The sequence below is a fragment of the Anomaloglossus baeobatrachus genome, chromosome 10 (assembly GCF_048569485.1).
Source record: "Anomaloglossus baeobatrachus isolate aAnoBae1 chromosome 10, aAnoBae1.hap1, whole genome shotgun sequence".
Classification (NCBI taxonomy): Eukaryota; Metazoa; Chordata; class Amphibia; order Anura; family Aromobatidae; genus Anomaloglossus; species Anomaloglossus baeobatrachus.
The window spans coordinates 192,698,954-192,716,984 of NC_134362.1; the positions used below are offsets into that span (position 1 = coordinate 192,698,954).

Here is an 18,031-nt window from a genome sequence, read left to right on the forward strand (position 1 = left end):
GACTTCCATCGTCTATGGCTACCTCCGTGTTGTAAAGATGTGTTAGACGTGTCCTGCAAGGGTTTAGTTTTTTGGGGACTACAGTTGAGTCTAGTCGCCTCCATCTTGTACTGATGTCTAGGGGGTTCCTCTTTGTCTTCAGTTTGTATAACTGCCACCATGTTTTATCGACGTCTAGGGTGTTTCCTCCAAAGACTTCTTTGGCTTTAGTTGAGTATGGCTTCCACCATGTTGAGATGTTTTGGGGTTTAATCTTTGTCTTCAGTTTAGTATAAATTGCCTCCATGTTTTATTGACGGCTAGGGCATTACCTTCAAGGACTGTGCTGGTTCTTTGGCTTCAGTTAAGTATGGCTTCCACCATGTTGTTCAGATGTTTTGGTGTTTCCTCTTTGTCTTCAGTTTAGTATCACTACCTCCATGTTTTATTGACGGCTAGGGTGTTTCCTCCAAGGACTGTGCTGGTTCTTTGGCTTCAGTTAAGTATGGTTTCCACCATGTTGTTTGTATGTTTTGGGGTTTCATCTTTGTCTTCAGTGTGGTATAAGTACCTCCATGCTTTATCAACGCTAGGGTTTTTCCTCCAAGGACTGTGCTGGTTCATTGGCTACAGTTGAGTATGGTTTCCACCATGTTCAGATGATTTGGGGTTTCATCCTTGTCCTCAATTTAGTATCACTACCTGCATGTTTTATCGATGGCTAGGGCGTTTCCTCCAAGGACTGTGCTTGTTCTTTGGCTTCACTTGAGTATGGTATGTTGTTCAGATATTTTAAGGTTTAATCTTGGTCTTCAGTTTAGTATAACTGCCTTCATGTTTTATTGATGCCAGGGTGTTTCCTCCTGATTCTTGGCTTCAGCTGAGTATGGTTTTCCACCATGTTGTTCAGATGTTTTGGTGTTTCCTCTTTGTCTTCAGTTTAGTATCACTACCTCCATGTTTTATTGACGGCTAGGGTGTTTCCTCCAAGGACTGTGCTGGTTCTTTGGCTTCAGTTAAGTATGGTTTCCACCATGTTGTTTGTATGTTTTGGGGTTTCATCTTTGTCTTCAGTGTGGAATAAGTACCTCCATGCTTTATCAACGCTAGGGTTTTTCCTCCAAGGACTGTGCTGGTTCATTGGCTACAGTTGAGTATGGTTTCCACCATGTTCAGATGATTTGGGGTTTCATCCTTGTCCTCAATTTAGTATCACTACCTCCATGTTTTATCGATGGCTAGGGCGTTTCCTCCAAGGACTGTGCTTGTTCTTTGGCTTCACTTGAGTATGGTATGTTGTTCAGATATTTTAAGGTTTAATCTTGGTCTTCAGTTTAGTATAACTGCCTTCATGTTTTATTGATGCCAGGGTGTTTCTTCCTGGTTCTTGGCTTCAGCTGAGTATGGTTTTCCACCATGTTGTTCAGATGTTTTGGTGTTTCCTCTTTGTCTTCAGTTTAGTATCACTACCACCATGTTTTATTGACGGCTAGGGCGTTTCATCCAAGGTCTGTGCTGGTTTTTTTGGTTTCAGTTGAGTATGGCTTCCACCATGTTGTTCAGATGTTTTAAGGTTTCCTCTTGGTCTTCAGTTTAATATCACTGTCTCAATGTTTTATCGACAGCTAGGGTGTTTCCTCCTGGTTCTTTGGCTTCAGTTGAGTATGGTTTTCCACCATGTTGTTCAGATGTTTTGGGATTTCCTCTTTGTCTTCAGTTTAGTATCACTACTTCCATGTTTTATCGCTAGCTAGGACGTTTTCTCCTGATTCTTTGTCTTCAGTTGAGTATGGTTTTCCACCATGTTGTTCAGATGTTTTGGGTGTTTCCTCCTAGAACATAGTTGGTTCTTTCACTCCAGTTGACTATGGTTTGACCTCAATGTCGTAGAGATGTTTACAGCACATTTAACCTAACCTATTTACATCGGAATTTTCTCATTAAAAATGTTCTGATCAATAAGACAGATTTGGCTTCTCCACATCTGAAGCTTTATTTTCTTCCTGTGCCGTCTACAGACATGGAGACACAATTCCCTTCTTTGTAGTGCAAAAGTGAACCGCAAAGTATGTCAGAAGGTGTTTGCTATTTTGTTAAATGAAGGGATTATCTCTAATGGAAAAACAATGTCTCCTCCAATCAACCCAAGCCTTGGGCTATGTGGTTACTGATGTAGAAATCACCAGACAGTTAAAGCTTCTGCAGAGTTTCGTTGCTTTTAGCCGGCAAACGCTGTTCCTGGCTGTTGTGGGGGGGCGAGGTGTTTTCTTTGGACGGGCCATACTGAATATTCTCACTCTTGTTTCCTTTGTTTAGGGTGTGATTCCGGACTTGGACACGCTTTAGCTAAGTACTTTGATGAACTGGGTGTTCTCGTCTTCGCCGGTGTTTTGGATAAGAAGGGGCAAGGTGCCGAAGAACTTAGGAGGGTGTGTTCTTCAAGACTATCCTTGATCCAACTTGATGTCACCAACCCCGGACAGATAAAGGATGTCTACAATGAAGTGAGAAATCGGGTTCAAGACGCAGGTACACACTTGGAAATTCTGTAAACTCAAGACCGATAAAATATTCTCCCCCGTATAGGGATAAAGCATTGAATGGAGAATACATGGACATTAGTCAAGAAGAGTAGGGTTCCGTTACATCAGCCTTCTGCTTCTATTCATCAGTTGGAGGTGTTGGATAGACCTCATCGCCTTTTACTAGTCCCCAAAAAAATAGAGCTGGGTGTAGACGACATAGAATTTGCAACAGAAGCTCCCAATCTAGAGTCTCACGCCCAGGGGCGGAATGATCATGGTCGCAGGGATCGCAACCGCGACTGGGCCGCTCAGCCCCTGCCCCTTCTTCAGCTGGATGTGCATCGAAGGCTGCACATTCAGCTGAAATGCATTGTGTGTCAGGTCCCTGTACTGCGATACCCGCTGCTGACCAAACAGAAGTTGGCAGCTTCCATCTGTGTCCCAGTGATTGAGGGCGGTGCGTTGCAATAGCACCAACACATGAAAGATGTCAGCCTCTGTGCGCTAGCTACACAGGAGGATGCTGCGTGATGCAGGAGCCAGGGACAGAGAGTACAATGTTTTGGGGTTTTGCATTAGACAGAATGGAGACATATTTACCAGGATGTGGACATATATACCAGGGGGGATAGTAGATACCAGGAAGGGGACAGTATATACCAGGAAGAGGACAGTATATACCAGGAAGAGGACAGTATATACCATGAGGGGTACAGTATATACCAGGAAAGGGACAGTATATCAGGAGATAGAAGCAAAGAATCCAGTGAAGAAAGGTAGGGTTAAAAATGTCTTCCTGTTATTGAATCATGAAAATAATGCCGCAGCGGTACTGGCACCAATCAAACCTCTTAGGGAGTAACATCAGTCGGATCTTATTCATGGATATAACCATAGATACCAGGAGGGGGACAGTATATACCAGGAGGGGCTCAGCAGGGGGACAGTATACACCAGGAGGATCCCAGGAGTGGTACAGTAGATGCCAAGAAGGGGACTGTATATACCAGGAGGGGGACAGTATATACCAGGAGGGGCCCACCAGGGGGACAGTATACAGCAGGAGGGCCCCAGGAGGGGTACTGTAGATGCTAAGAAGGGGACAGTATATACCAGGCGGGTGACAGTATATACCTGGAGGGGCCCAGCAGGAGGCCAGTATACACCAGGAAGGGGACAGTAGGTACCTACCACCTACCAGAAGGGGGACAGTATATACCAGGAGGGGCTCAGGATGAGGACATATATACCAGGATGGGGGCATTTTTACCGGCATGGGGTAATATATACACCAGGATATGGGCTAGAATGGGGAACATATATACTAGTATACTAGGATGAGGGACATATATACCAGGATGGGGGAAATGCTTACCAGGATAGGGGGCACATATACAAGGATGGGGAACAAATTTACGAGGAAGGAGCCCAGAAGGATGGGGGACATTACAACAGGGTGGAGGACATTACTACATAACGAGGGAGGGCAACTTGTATGTATAGGATTTTGAATGTTACATACATATACATACATCTGACCAACATAAAGTGGGGGGGGGGGCAGGTCCAAATTTTGCACCAGGGCCCATTGAACTCTAGTTACGTCACTGCCAACCAAAATAATCTGAATTAAGACTTATAGAACAAACCTACATACGATACCAGGCCAAGTGGGTCACCCAAGAAGATGTCCAGGTCCGATGGGACTTAGATGTAGCATCTTCCACACATTTCGGGGAGAAGGAGGTCAGTATAGGACAATGGTCATACTCCAGCCCAACCAAAGGATGGGAATCACTCTATGGAGACACTTTTTCGGGAGCATTGATTTTTTTTTTAGCAGGTATCTTCTAAGCAAAACCTACAACGATGGAGATATGGAAGAGATGAGATACGGCCGGCGCATACATTACGCCTGAATGTAAATATTCTCTTTCGCCAAGCACACAATGGACGGCAGCGACGTCTGACTGTGAATACATCTCGCTCTTCAATACCTTCCACTGAATTAAGCGGAGGCAACCTCGGGAGACCAAAGAAACACCGCATGGTAATCCACCGTCTGTAGGGACCGGACAGACGTAGGTTTGGACCGGAGAGAACACGCAGTGGATACTAACCGCAGATGAGACTGAAGAATCTATTGAACGTCGGTACTTTGAGTTTACCAGGAATTTGATATTGATGGCCGACCTTTAGGGTAGGTCTCCAAAACCAGATCGGTGGGGGTCCGACGTATGACACCCTCCATAGTCAGCTGGTGGCCGCATCTGCACAGTGTACAGTGCCATACGCTGCTTAGTGGCCATTCTTGGGTACTGCAGCTCAACTCCCATTGCAGTGAATGGTAGATTTGCTTTGCCCCCTAGCCTTCTCTTCGTTGCACCAATCACGGACTCTAAATGTTCTAGAGAGGTACCCTTATGTGGGGGACCTTTTCCCAGGGAGCATGACCTGTAAGAGCAGTGGCGTAACTAGAGTTCGATGGGCCCTGCGACAAAATTGGGACCTGCCCCCCTCTTATGTTGGTCAAATGGATGTATATGTATGTACACATTTAGTATTCTAACTCGTATAAAGACATGAGCCCCCCCCCCCCCCCCCCCCCCATTATGTAGTAATGTCCCCTACCCTGTTCTTATGTCCCCCATCATGGGCTCTTTCCTCATAAATATGTCCCCCATCCTGGCATATATGTCCTCCATCCTAGTATATATATATTTCCCATTCTAGCCCCCATCCTGGTAAAAATGTCCCCATCCTGGTATATCTATCACTGTCCTGTTATATATGTCCCCATTCTGGGCCCCTCCTGGTATATACTGTCTCCCTCCTGCTATCTACTGTCCCCCTCCTGGTGTATACTGTCCACCTGCTTGTCCCCTCCTGGTATCTACTGTTCCCTTCTTGGGGCTCTCCTGGTATACACTGTCCCCGTCCTGGTGTATACTGTCCCCCTGCTGGGCCCCTCCTGGTATATACTGTCCCCCTTCTGGTATATACAGTCTCCTTCCTGGTATCTACTGTCCCCCTCCTGGTATATAATGTTCACCTTTTGGTATGTACTGTCCACCTCCTGGTATTTACTTAGACCCTCCTGGTATATACCATCCCCCTTCTGGTATATACTGTCCACCTCCTGATATCTAATGGGACCATCCTGGTATCTACTGTCCCCCTCCTGGGGCTCTCCTGGTGTATACTGTACATCTCCTGGTATCTATTGTCCCCCTCCTGGGGCTCTCCCGGTGTATACTGTCCCCCTTCTGGGCCCCTCCTGGTATATACTGTCCACCTCCTGGTATATACTGTCCATCTCCTGGTATCTACTGTCCCCCTCCTGGGGCTCTCCTGGTGTATACTGTCCCCCTTCTGGGCCCCTCCTGGTATATACTGTCCACCTTCTGGTATGTACTGTCCACCTCCTGGTATCTACTGGGACCCTCCTGGTATACACTGTCCATCTCCTGGTATTTACTGTCTCTCTCCTGGGGCTCTCCTGGTGTATACTGTCCATCTCCTGGTATCTACTGTCCCCCTCCTGGGGCTCTCTTGGTGTATAGTGTCCCCTTGCTGGGCCCCTCCTGCTATATACTGTCCCCTTCCTGGTATCTACTGCCCCCCTCTTGGTATATATGTTGCCTTCCTGGTAAATATGTCTCAGTTCTGCCTAATGCAAAAAAACCCAACAAGGTTGTACTCACCCTCCCTGGCTCCCACGTGATGCAGCGTCCACCTGTGTAGCCAGTGCACAGTGGCCGGCAGCTTTCATTGGTGTCGGTGCTGTTGCAACACATGATGTCATCGCCATGCGCCACCCTCAGTCACTGAGACAAAGATGAAAGCTGTCGGCTTTTGTTTGGCCGGCAGCATGTATCGCAGTACAGAGACCCAACGAGTCTCTGCACCGCGATGCATTTCAGCTGGATGTGCAGCCTCAGACACACATCCAGCTGAAGCAGGGGCTGGGGCTGACGGTCAGTCATGGTTGCGATACCTGCTACCGCAATCGTTCCGCCCCTGTGTAAGAGTGTCAGTACCAGCTTGTAAGGTGAAGCAGTACCCCCGACAATATATCGAGGATCCATCTACACGGCTAGTATTAAGGCTCACGTGCCTTTTCATGTCCCTTGCTTTAGGTCTGTGGGGTATCGTGCACAACGCGGGGGTTCTTGGCTACATGGCAGATGGAGAACTGCTGCCCATAAGCGTCTACAAGCAATGTATGGAGGTGAATTTCATCGGAGTCGTTCAAGTCACCAAGATGTTTATGCCCTTACTGAGGAAAGCCAAGGGAAGACTGGTGACCATATCCAGCATGGCGGGTAAGAGGATGAGTATAAGACATGGCAGCCTGTGTATGGAGGCCTCCAGAGGATGTTGGAGCTATGGATCCAGCATTTCCCATTTTGGACTGTCGATTTATTTGTTCTCTATGACATAAGCTTCCTCCAGAGCAGTCTGGCAGCGGCTCTCTCACAGAGAAGACAGGAGCGCTCCTGTCTATGGAGGACTTGTGAGAGATACCAACCAGCTTCCACATCAGTTGGCCATGCTAGAAGACCCATGACCCAGGCCGCAAACCCAACTTTCTAATACATTACCACCCAAACTCCTTTGGTAATCTTCAGATTTTATAAAGTCTTTCCCACAGTCAAGAGCCCCCAGTTCCAGAGGCAGCAAAACAACCCCAAAACATATTTAAGCCTCCACCATACTAGACTGTAGGTACTGTGTTCTTTTCTTTGAAGACCTCATTCCATTTTCGGTAAACAGTAGAGTGATGTGCTTTACCAAAAAGCTCTATCTTGGTCTCATCTGTCCACAAGACTCTTTCACAGAAGGATTTTGACTTATTTACGTACATTTTGGCAACCTCCACTTTAGTTTTTTTTTATGTCTCTATGTCAGCAGTGGGGTCCTCCTGGGTCTCCTCTATAGATTTTCAAGGAACATCAAGATCTCTGGAGATGGACGTGTATCCTTGAGATTGTTGATAATTTTTGTTCTCAGGTCTCAGACAGTTTTCTTCTTTCTGTTCTCCATGCTTAGTGTGGCACACACACGCACACGCACACACACAAACAATGCAAAGATTGAGTCAACTTCTCCCCATTTTATCTGGTTTCAGGTGTGATTTTCATATTACCCTCATCTGTTGAGATTAGCTATAGTGCCATGGGTTGTAAACTTCATAAATATGTTGTGAACCGTGGACAAAGGAACATCAAGATCTCTGGACATGGACTTGTAATCTTTAGATTGATGATATTTTTCTACAATTTTGGTTCTCAAGTTCTCAGACAGATCTCTTTTCCTCCTTCTGTTCTCAGTGCTTAGTGTGGCACACACGGACACACAATGCAAATATTGAGTCAACTTCTCCCCTTTTATCTGGTGTGATTTTCATATTGCCCACACCTGTTACTTGCCACAGGCGAATTTGAACGAGTATCACATGTCATAATTTTGAAAAGGTGCCAACAATTTTATCTGGACCATTTTTGGTCTTTTGCTTTAAATTATGTCCTTTTTTTGTGTTTTTCCAATACACACAAGGGAAATAAACATGTGTATAGCAAATTTCAAGGCTGCCAACATCTATACATAAAATGTTTAGAAATAGGTTATAAATGAGGAAAAAAATCATCAAAATGCCAAAACAGATCTAAACATGCATGGTCTTCTATGAATACATGACAAAAATTCCTCCAGGTTCTCTGATTTCCTCCCACACACCAAAGACATACTGATAAGTAGCGTAGATTATAAGCCCCAATGGGGGCAGTGATGATTATGTGTAAAGTGCTGTGGAAATTAATGGCCCCTTATAAGAGAGTGAGTAAAATAATTAAATACTACTAAAAAAAATACAGTCAAATTCAATACCATGTTTCGCCGTCGCTTCTTCAGGTGTCAGATCTATCTATCTCATATCTATTATTTTTTTATCTAACTCCTGAAGAATCAACAGCTAAACATGGTATTGAATATGCTTTGTATTTTTTAGTGGTATTTAATTATTCTATAATCCTATTCAATATCACGTTTCGTCTCGCTTCTTCAGGAGTTGGATCATTCTCATCTCTATTATTTTTTATCTAACTCCTGAAGAAGCGACGGTGAAATGTGGTATTGAATATTGAATACAATTGTATTTTTTAGTGGTATGTAGCTATTTTACAATCCTGTTCAATACCATGTTTCGCCATTGCTTCTTCAGGGGTTGGATCATTCTAATATCTATTATTTTTTTTTATCTAACTCCTGAAGAAGCGACGGCGAAATATGGTATTTAATATATATATATATATATATATATATATATATATATATATATATATATATATATTTATATATATATATATATATATTTATATTTATTTTTTTTAGTGGTATTTAACAATTTTACAATCGTATTCAATACCATGTTTTGCCATTGCTTCTTCAGGGGTTGAATATATCTCATATCTATTATTTTTTATCTAACTCCTGAAGAAGCGACGGTGAAATGTGGTATTGAGTGGTATGTAACTATTTTACAATCCTATTCAATACTATGTTTCGCCGTTGCTTCTTCAGGGGTTGGCTCTATCGATCTCATATTTATTATTTTTTATCTATCGGTCTGTACACTTTATTCAAGGTGCACCTCAGTATTATTTATTCTACTTATATAGTGATTTACAGACATCATCATCACCCCCCATTGGGGCTCACAATCCACATTTCCCATCAATATGTCTTTGGTGGAGACAGGAGAACCTGGGAGAGAACATACAAACTCCTGGCAGATGGTGCCCTTGGTGGGATTTGAGCCCAGGACCCCAGTGCTAACCACTGAGCCACCGTGCCGCCCTTATAGTAGTTCTTCTTTGCATTAATCAGCATGGCAGAGGGAGGCGAGTGATTGACAGCCGCCATGATACCCTGTGCACCTGCAGCCCTCGCCTGCCACCCTACACCGCCGACGTACAATCATACTGTCAGTTATGTATAAAAATATTAGCGGGTGGATCAATCAAATCTCCAAAGCCAAGTCTGAGATCCTGACTATTAATTAATGAGCTCATTAGTTTGCCAGAACTCGCTTGTCACAGCTCAGTAATTGGCCCTTTGATTATTTAATTAGTTTGTTATGTGATTGTAATTGCACATATATAATCTCTGGTTTACACGCGGAAGGACAAAATCGAGGCTCTGGGCGTACATTGTTACTACACGGATAAAACCGGAATATCATGGCCTCAGTTCTCCATGGCAGATAATCATTTAATGCCTTAAAGGGGAAGTCTGCTGTGGACAAGCCCTTTAAGTTAAGGAGGGTCACAGAGCGGTCATTAGGCGTTGACTCCGATCCCAAATTTGGCATCTACTTCCACCGTCTCCTGTGCCGGCGGAACATCATTATCCTGGCTGATACAATAGCTAAGCCAGCCCCCTTTTCATTCTTTGCATGTGTGAAGGGGGCTGGCTTAGCTATTGTATGTGTGAAGGAGGCTGGCTGACTACTTATTTCAATAGCCAAGCCAGCCCCCTTCTCTATCAAGGCCAATGCATGGCTGGCTGGCTGGCTTATCTAGTAAAATAAGCAGCCAGCCAGCCCCCTTACCATCTATGCGTTAATCATGACATAGCAGGAGGCTGAATTAGCTATTGTGCGTGAAGGGGGGCTGGCTGACTTCTTGTTTCAGTAAGAAAGCCAGGTCCCTTCTTTGTTATAGCCGATGCAGAGATACAGAAAGAAGCTGGCTTAGTGCTTAAAATAAGTAGCCAGCCTCCTTCTCTTTCTATACATCATAATGGAGAAGGGGGCTGGCTGACTGCTTCAATAGCCAAGTCGGCCTCCTTCTCTTTCTATGCAATAGCCAAACTGTCCCCCTTCACTTTCTATGCAACATAATGGACAAGGGGGCTGGCTGACTTATTTTCAATAGCCAAGCCAGCCTCCTTCTCCTTCTGTGCATCATAATGGAGAAGGGGGCTGGCTGACTATTGATTTCAATAGAGAAGCCAGTCCCCTTCTCTTTCTATGCATTATAACGGAGAAGGGGACTGTCTGACTGTTATTTTCAATGGCTATGCCAATCCCATTGTCTTTCTGTACATTATAATGGACAAGGGGACTAGCTGACTGTTATTCTCAATAGCCAAGCCAGCCTCCTTCACTTTCCATGCATCATAATGAACAAGGAGGCTGGCTGACTGCTAATTTCAATAGTCTAGCCAGCCTCCTTCTCTTTTAATGCAATTGCCAAGTCGGCCCCCTTATCTTTTTGTGCATCATAATGGAGAAGGGGGCTGGCTGGCTGCTAATTTCAATAGCCAAGTAAGCCTCCTTCTCTTTCTATGTAATTGCGAAGCCAGCCCCCTTATGTTTTTATGCATTATAATGGAGAAGGGGGCTGGTTGACTGCTAATTTTAATAGCCAAGCCGACACCCTTCACTTTCTATGCATCATAATGGACAAGGGGGCTGGTTGACTGCTATGTTTATAATGGACACGGGGGCTAGCTGACTGCTATTTTCAGTAGCCAAGGTAGCCCCTTATCTTTCTGTGCATCATAATGGAGATGGGGGCTGGCTGATGATTAATTTCAATAGCCAAGCCAGACACCTTCTCTTTCTATGCATCATAATAGACTAACTTGTAATTTCAATAGCCAAACCAGCCCCCTTCTCTGTCATGATGCATAGAAAGAGAATGGGGGTGGCTTGGCTATTGAAAATAGCAGTCAGTGAGCCCCCCTTGTCCATTATAAAAATAACAGTCATCCAGCCCCCTTGTCCATTATAAAAATAGCAGTCAACCGGCCCCCTTGTCCATTATAAAAATAGCAGTCAGCCAGCCCCCTTGTCCATTATAAAAATAGCAGTCAGCCAGCCCCCTTGTCCATTATAAAAATAGCAGTTAGCCAGACCCCTTGTCCATTGGGATGCATAGAAAGAGAAGGGGGCTGGCTTGGCTATTGGAATTAACAGTCAGCCAGCCCCCTTCATATGCTTCACTAATGATGTGCCGGCATAGGAAGTTGTTTTCTGTATGGAAGAACAGAAAAAAGCGGAGATGCAAGGCGGTAGGCGTGCCGGACTAACCCTGGGTATATAGGCTGTAGTGCCCAATTTTACAGAACCCCCATAGACACCTCGGCAGATTCCTGCAGGCGCTGTCAGGATCGCAGTACGGACGGATTCTTTGTATCTCGTTAACCCCTGAACAGATCCAAATCCGGAGCTGCTTGATATTGTGCAATTAGGCGACGTGTCTGGGCCGGATTAGTTTGTACGTCTCGGTCACATTGCAGTAATACAACGATTGCAAGTCGCAGCTTGTTATCAGATGAAAAGGTTTCTCTGCACAATGACTGGGACGTGCGGTTATATCCCCTGACGGCATGTACAACCCGACGCTGCGAGAGCACCGCATCCGAGGTCACCGCGACCTCCAATCAGCCATTCATTGCAACCGGGATTAACTTTTCTGTGCAAAATAGAACAAGCCTTAAAGAATTCAGCCGAGTGGAGTGCTCTGACGACTGCAGGGGGGGGAGAATGTCCATTTTATATATATATATATATATATATATATATATATACATACACACACAGTGCTGGATATGGGCAGCCGACTCGGGTGCTGGAGGTGGGGGAGACCTGGAGTGAGGGTCCTTCATTCTCCACTGCCAGCGAGAAGACGGAGCGACTCTCGTGGAGAACTTATTTGTGGAGAGATTGAATTTAGCTCGGACTTATCCTCCGCAGCAAGACAAAATGCCATTGTGTGGACAGAACACTACAACCCCCAACATCATTGCCAACATTACAAGTCCATTATGTTCTATAGATTGAATACTACAACCCCCAACATTGGGATACGCTGCTGTTTAGTATCTGGCTGCTTTTCCTCATCTTCACCTTCTCGTCTTTTTCAGGACACTCGCCGATTCCTGGCTTTGCAGCTTACGCGGCTTCTAAGGCGGCACTGACCATGTTTTCTGCCGTGATGCGCCAAGATCTCTTCAAATGGGGAGTGAAGGTGTCCGCGGTCCACCCGAGCGGCTTCAAAACAAGTAGGTATAAATGTGAAGGATTGTAGTGTCTTCTGCAGGAAGGGAAGACTTCTCTATGGGCCAAGTATGAGTTCTGCAAATTTGGTGCAACTTACGCAAATTTGCAAAAACAAACAGGTGCTTGTAGAATGCGGAATAGGGTGGGATTAAATGTCCCATGAATTAGGATTCACTTCATGTGCACCTATAGGTTTTGGAGTGTGAAAAGATCTGGTACGGTCTTTCTGAGCGTCTATCATTTAGTTTATGACCACATCAAAGTTCAGCTCAACTTTGATGTGGTATGTGGTCATAAATCAACTGAAAAAAGTTTATTAAAAGACAGATAAGAGGTGCTAGCTCAGTGATGGATCCTCAGTGAGCTCATTCTGATACGTTTATACTGAGCTCCTCTCATTTAATTTATGACCACATCAAAGATCAGTTTAACTTTGATGTGATCATAAATCATCTGAAAGTTTAGTAAAAAAACAGATAAGAGTTACAAGCTCACTGATGGATCCTCAGTGCGCTCATTCTGATACGGTCCTTCTGAGCTCGTTTCATTTCATTTATGACCACATCAAAGTTTAGTCAACTTTGATGTGGTCGGTGGTCATTAATCAACTGAAAGAATTTCAGTAAAAGACAAATAAGTTTCAAGCTCACTGATGGATTCTCAGTGAGCTCATTCTGGTACGTCCTACTGAGCTCCGCTCATTTAATTTATGACAACATCAAAGTTTACTCAACTTTGATGCGGTCTGTGGTCATAAATTAACTGAAAAAAGTTTAAAGACAGATAACAGTTACAAGCTCACTGATGGATTCTCTGTGAGCTCATTCTGATATGGTCCCCTCATTTAGTTTATGACCACATCAAACATCAGCTCAACTTTGATGCAGTCTGTGGTCATAAATCAACTGAAAGAAGTTCCTTAAAAGATAGATGACGTACTAGCTCACTGATGGATTCTCAGTGAGCTCATTCTGATATGGTCCTACTGAGCTCCTCTCATTTACTTGATGACCACATAAAAGTTCAGCTTAACTTTGATGTGGTCTGTAGTCACTAATCAACTAAAAGAAGTTTAGTAAAAGACAGATAAGAGGTACTAGCTCACTGATGGATTCTCAGTGAGCTCATTCTGATATGGTCTTAACGAGCTAGTCCTATTTAATTTATGACCACATCAAAGATCAACTTTGATGAGGTCTGCGGTTCATTAAAAGACAGATGAGAGTTACAAGCTCACTGATGGATCCTCAGTGAGCTCATTCTGATATGGTCTTAACGAGCTAGTCTCATTTAATTTATGACCACATCAAAGATCAACTTTGATGAGGTCTGCGGTTTATTAAAAGACAGATGAGAGTTACAAGCTCACTGATGGATTCTCTGTGAGCTCATTCTGATATGGTCTTATTGAGTTAGTCTCATTTAATTTATGACCACATCAAAGTTCAGCTCAACTTTGATGAGGTCTGCGGTTTATTAAAAGACAGATGAGAGTTACAAGCTCACTGATGGATTCTCTGTGAGCTCATTCTGATATGGTCTTATTGAGTTAGTCTCATTTAATTTATGACCACATCAAAGTTCAGCTCAACTTTGATGAGGTCTGTGGTTCTCTAAAAGACAGATGAGAGTTACAAGCTCACTGATGGATTCTCAGTGAGCTCATTCTGATATTGAGTTAGTCTCATTTCATTTATGACCACATCAAAGAACAACTTTGATGAGGTCTGTGCTTCTCTAAAAGACAGATAAGAGTTACAAGCTCACTGATTGTTTCTCAGTGGACTCATTCTGCAGCCTAATAAGATTCTCAAATCCAAACAGTGCATCATTTTTAATAAAACCCAATGGCAAAAAATATATAGATATATTTTTAACCCAAAAAAACAAATCATGCAAACTCCAAGCAGATGAGTGACAGGTCCGCACGACTAGAGAAGGGCTGTACATACACTGAAAAACCCACACGAGAGCCCACGGCGTAATCTACATATTTATGAGGCCGTCTAATTAAAAAACACATATCATCGCGCGTTGTTTCGCCCCTCGTATAGGAGCCGCGAATCCACCGAGGACCCGTCCATAATTTATCACTGCTTGTTTTACATTCTCGTTGGGAATAGATCTGATGAATTATACAAGACGTTGCCGCCTTCTTCTTGCAGATATTTTTGGATCTCGAGAACATTGGTCAAGTCAAGACCAGAACATCCTGGATAACCTCATGCCGGACGTCAGGGAGGATTACGGAGAGGACTACCTGGCCAGTCTGAAGGAGCTTCAGTATGCAATGTCCTCCATCAGCTCCCCGGACCTGTCCCCGGTCCTGGAGGACGTGCGTCACGCTCTTCTGGCCCGGCAACCCTACTTCTCCTACACCCCCGGCCGCTGCGCCTATATCATCCCTTGTTTGTTCCGCTATTTCCCGCTTTGGGTTTACGATAACTTTGCAAAACAAACCTTCCAAACCCACTGGAACATCCTCCCGAGATCCCTGCGGACGTCCAAGACTATTAATAAGACGGACTAGAGCTGCCGGTCACCATGGGACGGTGGAACATTTTTTACAGGCTTCCAAAAACATTAGGAACCCCGTCCTGTCCTGATGAGGTCCTTCGCCAAAACCATAGTCAATATATGGATACTGGCCAAGGTTTTGGTTAAGGACCTCATCAGGACAGGATCCAACATTTTTGGAAAATATTCTCTTATCGATGCAAAAACAAAAAAAATCCAGTGTCTCTTTATATGTCTCATTTAATTAATAATTTTACAACTTTTTTTTTTACATTTTTTCTTCTTTTTTTTTATTTTTTATGGACTAGAATTGGGAAACCATTGTTGATTGGGTGACTATGGGTGGTGCGTCCTCCAGGAATGTTGTATTTCCCGACTTGGTATTTTTTGTATCCAAAATTTTTTAATAAATGTGATAATTTTTTTTTTAGTTGGTGACATTGTGGAAATGTATGAGACATGGGTGAGGTTATAAAAAACAGGCAACGTGATCTAGATCAGGAGCAGTGATACAAGGCCGGACTAAAAGATGTGTATCATTGATGTCTATAAAAATGGGTGACTATGGGTGGTGCGTCCTCCAGGAATGTTGTATTACCCGACTTAGTATTTTTTGTATCCAAAATTTTTTAATAAATGTGATGGTTTTTTTTAGTTGGTGCCATTGTGGAAATGTATGAGACATGGGTGAGGTTATAAAAAATAGGCAACGTGCACTAGATCAGGAGCAGTGATACAAGGCCGGACTAAAAGATGTATACCATTGATGACTATCAAAATAGGTGCCCAAATAGCCAGTCCACCCATGAATGTGCAACATCTGCTTTTAAAGCGACTGCCGAAACCTATTTTAAGGGTATCTGTCACCCCCAAACCTTTTACATGTGCATGTAGCTTTGTAACGCTCACGGCCGGTATAAGGGCAGCGAGTGGGATTAGTAGACCCACTGGACCACAGGGAAGACTTTGGGTTTACCCTTAATTGGGAGGAGTTTAACTAAGCACCCACCGCGAGGCAGATGCCAGGTACTACTCTCAGGGCAATGACCGGGAGTGTGGCAGCTGACCCCTAAGACAGTTGACGGACTAAGGGTGGACAGGCAAGTATGGACAGAAATAGTGGGCACGGAAGGGACAGACAGGTATGGGAAGGCAGACTCAGGTTTAGGTAACTGACACAGGGATATCGGGACCTAACACCTAGCTTGCAGACTGGTATACTTACTTACTAAATGTGTTGCTTAGGCACCTTCCCTAATGGGAGGGTGCCTTAAATACACAGTGCCTCTTAGAGGCATTTACTGGAAATGGCACAACTCTTTAAGAGAAAGGCTGGTGTCTTAGGTGCAGTCACATGTACAGGGCCCGGGAGGGGAAGGGGACAGCAGCACACATGGATGGCCAGGTAAGTGCGGGGGAGGAGGCGGCCTGGCCAGGGCGGTAAGTTGGCATCTGATGCTGGCGCTACAAGCTCTTTCAAAGACAAGTCCAGCAATACCTGTACATAACCCGTCTGTTTCTCCGTTACTGAGAAATCAAAGTTTTAATAGATATGCAAATTAGGCTATGGTAGATCTGAAGCCTCCGTCACTCCAGCTCTATTCCCCACCCAGCGCCGCTGCCTCCTGCTGCCTGACTGACAGCCTCTATGTTATGGAACTTCAGGCAAAGGAGCTGTCCATCAACTAGGAGAAGGCGATGCTGAGCTGGGAATAGAGCTGGAGTGACGGAGGCTCTGGGTCAGTATTGCTAAAGCAATACACACACACCTACATATATAAATACACACTCGCATACATAGTAACAACACATTACACTGCGCTTTGCATACGTCATCAGCGATGATCGCTACATCTTTGGACGGTGGCAAGACACCGAATCTGGAAGAAACAACCGCAACACGAGAAGAAGATGGTGGGATTTGATCCCAGAACCCCAGTGATAAAAAGCAAAAGTGCTAACCACTGAGCCACCGTGCTGCATCTCTATATTCCTTTGTGCGTGGGTGCCCATATGTTAACAACTAAGGGCTGCACGGTGACATTGTGGCTCTGAGATCCTCATATTTTATACATGGTGGCTCAGTGGTTAGCATGGCAGCGCTGGGGTCCTGGGTTCAAATCCCCCCAAGAACAAAGTCTTGAAGTAGTTTATATATTTTCCCCGTGGTGAATCAACAGGAAAGGCAGATTCTGAGCCCCAATGGGGACAGTGGTTAAATATATTCGTGTTTTGGGAGTAATACTTTTGTTGCGCTGCACTCCTAACACTCAGGTTATTTTATTTATATACCGCTCAAAAAAATAAAGGGAACAACAAGGATTTCGTATTTTTGTGTTCCCTTTATTTTTATGAGCAGTATATATATATATATATATAAAATATTTCTGTTGCTGCACACACATTTATTATAGTCACATATCACCACTGTTCCCCATCAATACGTCTTTGGTGGAAACCCACACACAGAAAGGGAGAACATACACACTCCTTGTGGAGGTCGTCCTCGGGATTTGAACCCAGGACCCCAGTGCTCCAAAGCCACAGTGCTAACCACCGAGCCACTGTGCTGCCATAGGCTAAATTGTGTATATAAATTTTACTGAGCAACAGGAGAGAGAGAAGAGAAAAAGAAGAGATGTGAGAGGAGGGGAGAAAAGAGAGGGGAAGGGTGAGGGGAAGAGAGGTGAAAGGAGAGGAGAAGAAAAGAGGAGAAAGAGGTGCAAAGAAGAGAGAAAAAGAGAAAGAGAAAAGGAAAGAGAAAGAAGAGAGGAGAAGAGCAAGGAGAAGAGAAGTGAAAGGAGAGAAAGAAAAGAGAGAGGAGCAAGGAGAGAAGAGAGGGGAAGGGTGAGGGGAAGAGAGGTGAAAGGAGATGAGAAAAAAAAGAGAGGAGAAAGGAGAGAAATGAAAGGAGCAAGGAGAGGAGAGGAGAACTAGGAGC

At 44.3% G+C, this 18,031-nt stretch overlaps 1 protein-coding gene across 1 annotated transcript in view; it reads left to right on the plus strand.

The window, feature by feature from the left end:
- Positions 1-15,518, plus strand: part of HSD17B2 (hydroxysteroid 17-beta dehydrogenase 2) — a 36,689-nt gene extending 21,171 nt beyond the window's left edge. The window contains exons 2-5 of the mRNA XM_075325178.1: positions 2,296-2,508; positions 6,644-6,829; positions 12,438-12,575; positions 14,739-15,518. Of these exons, the coding sequence (XP_075181293.1) occupies positions 2,296-2,508; positions 6,644-6,829; positions 12,438-12,575; positions 14,739-15,103 (902 nt within the window). The 3' untranslated portion in view covers positions 15,104-15,518. The remainder of the gene's footprint in view (positions 1-2,295; positions 2,509-6,643; positions 6,830-12,437; positions 12,576-14,738) is intronic.
- The last annotated feature ends 2,513 nt before the right edge of the window (positions 15,519-18,031 follow it).